At 46.9% G+C, this 5,007-nt stretch overlaps 1 protein-coding gene across 1 annotated transcript; it reads right to left on the reverse strand.

Moving 5' to 3' along the window:
* Positions 1 to 206: 206 nt before the first annotated feature.
* On the reverse strand, positions 207 to 829 carry LOC109784741 (hydrophobic protein RCI2A-like). Its single transcript, XM_020343338.2, has 3 exons — positions 797 to 829; positions 597 to 698; positions 207 to 488 (listed from the first exon to the last, which is right to left on the reverse strand). The coding sequence occupies exons 2-3, from the start codon at positions 684 to 686 to the stop codon at positions 351 to 353; spliced, it is 228 nt and encodes a 75-aa protein (XP_020198927.1). The 5' UTR covers positions 687 to 698; positions 797 to 829; the 3' UTR covers positions 207 to 350.
* Positions 830 to 5,007: the final 4,178 nt, after the last annotated feature.

The following is a 5,007-nucleotide window of genomic DNA, read 5'->3' on the forward strand; positions in this document are numbered from 1 at the left end:
AAAATGACTATAATATGATGGGCAACGTATATGTCGGACACGACTGGTGTTAAGCCTAGAATATATGTATGTATCCATTGCAACGCATGAGTAAGTAATTAGCTAATAACAGTAATTTCCGGCATCGACATGACACTGATGAGTAGCTCACGCGAGCCAGCGGCACCGAGACTATTTCCTTAATGAATCAATAATAGCCCAACCAATTACGCAGCATGCACCAGTCCATTCAATAAGAAACAGCACTGCAGGTACAACCACCGGCCACGACGCAATGACAAACCATCGATCTCCAGTCCCACCAATGGCGACAACGACACAGTGTACAACAGTATGCACGGAGGAGCTTCTCAGGCGAGGATGTAGTAGGGGCGGTCGCCGTCGATGCCCGGCAGCTCCAGCCGCGTCTTCAAGACGACATAGACGGAGTAGACGATGCCCGGGACGTAGCCCAGCACCGTGAGCAGCAGCGAGATGAAGAACTCCGACTGTGCACACACGCAGGCAGAAAGTTCAGCAGATTGTCACCAACTCACCACCATGACTACCGACGCAGCTTAATGCACACGTCGATCGACCAGGAGTAGGGTGCTTACGCTGCAGCAGCCGAACCGGAAGAAGACGCCGAGCGGCGGGAGCACGGCGGCGATGATCTCCAGGCACGTTGAGCAGCCGCCGGAGCTCATCCTGCCCTGCCCCTGCGCGGTTCGGTTAAGCAGAGTCGTCGGATCCCTTGGAGGAAAAAGGTGTCGTAGCTTTAAAGTTTAAACCAGAGGAGGCAGCAAGCAAAGCAAACCTGGTGCCAGTGCGAAGAAATTATGCGTGTAGAATTGTATTGAATAATTGTTGATGCAATATTGTGCTAGTACAAGAGGTATATATAAGAGCCAAGCCGCACCTAACCTAGCCCTATTACAAACCGAGTAGGAGTCCTAATCCTATTACAAGTTATATTCTAACATCCCCCGCAGTGTCAACGGTAGGCTCGACGACGTTGAGACTGAAACGATTGTCTTGAAACGGAGTATATTCGCCAGGCCTTTAGTAAAGATATCAGCAAACTTAGCAGAAGTAGGCACGTGGAGAACGCGAACTTGACCGAGAGCCACCTTCTGTCGAACAAAATGAATGTCGATCTCAATATGCTTGGTGCGACGGTGTTGAAATATTATCACAGTAAACAATGGTAGCTTGCCCAATAGGACGGTGCAGCTCCGACAGCAACTGGCGCAACTAAACCATTTCAGCAACCGCATGAGCCACAGCGCGGTACTCAGCTTCAGCAGACGAGCGGGAGACCGTAACTTGCTTTTTTGAAGACCAAGAAACCAAATTGTTACCAAGAAAAACACAAAATCCGGATGTGGACCTACGAGTATCTGGACAACCAGCCCAGTCTGCATCAAAGTAAGCTGTCAAGGAGGTGGGAGAGGATTTGTTGATATCAAGACCTAAGTCTAGTGTGTCTTTGAGATATCGAAGAATACGTTTGACATGATTGTAGTGTGGAATACGAGGATCATGCATGTATAAACAAGCTTGTTGGACAACAAAAGAAATTTTAGGACGAGTGAGAGTAAGATACTGAAGTGCGCCGGTAAGACTACGATAAAGAGAAGGATCAGAGAAAGGATCACCGTCGGCAGAAAGTTTAGAACCTATATCAACAGGGGCACGAGAAAGAAGATCCAGAATGTACTGACGTTGAGACAAGAAAAGACCAGAGGAGTCACGCATAACAGCAATACCTAAAAAGTGGTGAAGAAGACCTACATCTGTCATAGAGAATTCGTGGCGAAGAAGAGAGATAATATAATCTAAAAATTGTTGTGAGGAAGCTATGAGGATAATATCATCAACATATAAAAGAAGGTAAGCAGTGTTGTTGTGGTGATGAAAGGTGAAGAGTAAAGTGTCAGAACGGGAAGGAGTAAAACCAAATGATTTGAGCATAAGTAGAAAAACGTTGGAACCAGGCACGTGGTGCTTATTTAAGACCATAAAGAGATTTTTGAAAAAGACAAACATGATTAGGATAGGAGGAATGTTTGAAGCCAAGAGGTTGTTGACAATAGACTGTTTCTTGAAGAGAGCCATGAAGGAAAGCATTTTGACATCTAGTTGATGAATTGGCCAGGAAGAAGAGACGGCGATGCTAAGGACAGTGCGAATAGTGCTGGGCTTGACAACTGAAGAGAAAGTCTCATCATAATCGATGCCGTGTTGCTGAGAGTAACCATGACATACCCATCGAGCCTTATAAAGTGCAAGACTCCCATCAGAATTAAATATATGGCGAAAAACCCATTTGCCCGAAACGATATTTGTATTGGAAGGACGAGGAACTAACTGCCACGTATTATTCTATAGAAGGGCATCATATTCATCTTTCATAGCTGCGGCCCAATTAGGATCCAGGAGAGCTGATTTGTAAGATTTGGGTAGAGAGGAAGGAGATAAAGTCCATGAAGATTGAGATGATCTTTTGCAGGTAAACGAAACCCGGACTTGACATATGTGCACATGGTATGATCGTTAGTAGGAGCTGGAACGGGAATAGCATGAGCAGGAGGGGTGGGAGAAGATGTGGTGGACGCGTCCGGCGCAACGGAGGAAGCGGACGTGGGGGATGGTGGTGACGACTGCGGCTGCAGGAGGTCTGCCGCGTCAGAGTGTAATGTGTTTTTCTCTGCCGGGACAGAGGTGATGACAGAAGTGGTGGCGGCAGAATCTGCTACTGCGGCTGGTTACGCTGGATTGGTCGGCTGGTGAAAGAAGGAAAGATGATTGCGACGAGGAAGGACTAGTGGACGGTGCGGGTGAGTTGGAATCTAATTGTTGACGCTCGGAAAAGAGAAAAATGTTTTCAGCAAATGTTACATGACGAGACACATGAACACGACCACTAACAAGGTCTAGACAACGATAACCCTTGTGCTCGTCAGAAAAACCTAGATGGACACACGGGATAGAGCGCGGGAAAAGTTTGTTAGGAGAAATGGAGTAGGAGTTTGGAAAACAAAGACAACCGAAGACGCGGATGTCGGAGTAATTTGGATGAGAGAGAAATAAAGAGAAGTAAGGAGTAGTTTGTGGGTTAATTTTAGATGGACGAATATTGAGTAAATATGTGGCCGTGTGGAGTGCCTCTGCCCAGAACAGCGACGACATAGAAGATTGAATAAGCAGAGTGCGAATGATGTCATTAAGAGTACAAAGAGAACGATCGGCTTTGCCGTTTTGAGGGGAGGTATAAGGACAGGAGAACCGTAAGAGAATTCCATATTGTAGAAATTTTTTTCGATTTTTGAAGTTGTCAAATTCACGACCATTATCATATTGTATGAATCTTATAGGGAGGAAAAAGTGGACCGAGACATAGCGCTAAAAGTTAAGGAATATATTATGAACGTCGGATTTGTTTCGTAAAGGAAAAGTCCAAACATAATGAGTAAAATCATCAAGAATCACGAGATAATACTTAAAACCAGATACACTTTCTATTGGTGATGTCCAGAGATCATAATGAAGTAATTCAAAAAGAAAAGTACTAGAGGATCGAGAGGAACTAAAGGAAAGGCGAACATGTTTGCCCAATTGACATGACTGACACATAGAAGAATTATGAGAATCTCTATTACAAGGTATTGAAAATTCACTAAGAAGTGTGGATAACACATTTTTATTGGGATGGCCGAGACGTTGGTGCCACAGATCAACAAAGGCCACCATAGATGTTGGAGGAGCAGCGACCGGAGCACCATGGAGAGAATATAAACACCGGAGCTATTGAATCGAGCGATCTCGGCCTTGGTCATGTAGTCCTTCACAACAAACCAAAGGGGTCAAACTCAATAGAAACATGATTATCAGTAGTGATTTGGCGAACAGAAATCAGATTTTTAATAAGAGCAGAAACTACAAGAATATCACGAAGAAGCAAAGGCTTAATTGGGGATTGGATTTGAGCCTGACTGACACAGTAAATAGGAATAGAGGATCCATCACCGAGAGTAATGGAGGGAAAAGGCGAGGGTGAGCAAGAAGAAAGCAAAGTACTTGATGCAAACATACGACGAGATGCACCAGAATCGAAAATCCAATCCGTATCTGAGTTCTCTTGTGCAGCAAAGTTGTTCATGGCTTGTAGAAAAGCAGCTTGGTCCCAGCTCGGAGTCGAAGTAGAGGCCGGTGTAGTCATGGGAGCTTGCGGGTGTGGTGGCGTCGGCAGTAGGGCCGACATCGGCGTAAAGAGAGAGGCATCATCATTATACTGCTGCATGTAGGGGGACGATGGAGCGCCATAGGATGCATAAGGACTGATGTTGTAGATCGGTGACGCGTAGGCGGGAGCAGCGTGGTACGCGGCTGTCGGCTGTCGGGGCGCGAGGACGGGTGCGCCGGTGTGGGGGCGAGCACCGGGCTGCCAGCCACCTGTATAGGCAGGCGGGGCACCATATGGCGTAGGGGCGGACCAGGGCATAGGCCACGCCTGGACTAGCCCTGGACTCACCGAGAGTAATGGGGATGTAGGGGCTAATATCGGAGATGGTGTCGGTGAAGGAGATGGAAGGGGGTATTGGTGGGGGTAAAGCTAGAGTAGAGTAGAGGTAGAGGCGGAGGAGGCCGTGGCCGCGACGACCTTGGCAGCGACGATGGCGGCGCGCCGCTCGAAGTAGCCGGGTGGCGGCGGCGGTGGCGGAGCTGGCGGGTTAGTCATACTCTAGAATCGAAAGTTTAATACCATGTAGAATTGTATTGATAATTATTGATGTAATATTATGCTGTACAAGAGGTATATATATAAGAGGCAAGCCGCATCTAACCTAGCCCTATTATAAATTAAGTAGGAGTCCTAATACTATTATAAGTTGTATTCTAACAATGCGGAATCGGAAGATGGCCCCGTGGAGAAGATGGCAGACACCCACGACGACCATCCACGACCAGGAGCGTTTTTGGTGTCGCTGCCTGCAACCTGCTGCACGCACAACACAGGGGCTATAT

This window comes from Aegilops tauschii, chromosome 7, assembly GCF_002575655.3.
Source record: "Aegilops tauschii subsp. strangulata cultivar AL8/78 chromosome 7, Aet v6.0, whole genome shotgun sequence".
Lineage (NCBI taxonomy): Eukaryota > Viridiplantae > Streptophyta > Magnoliopsida > Poales > Poaceae > Aegilops > Aegilops tauschii.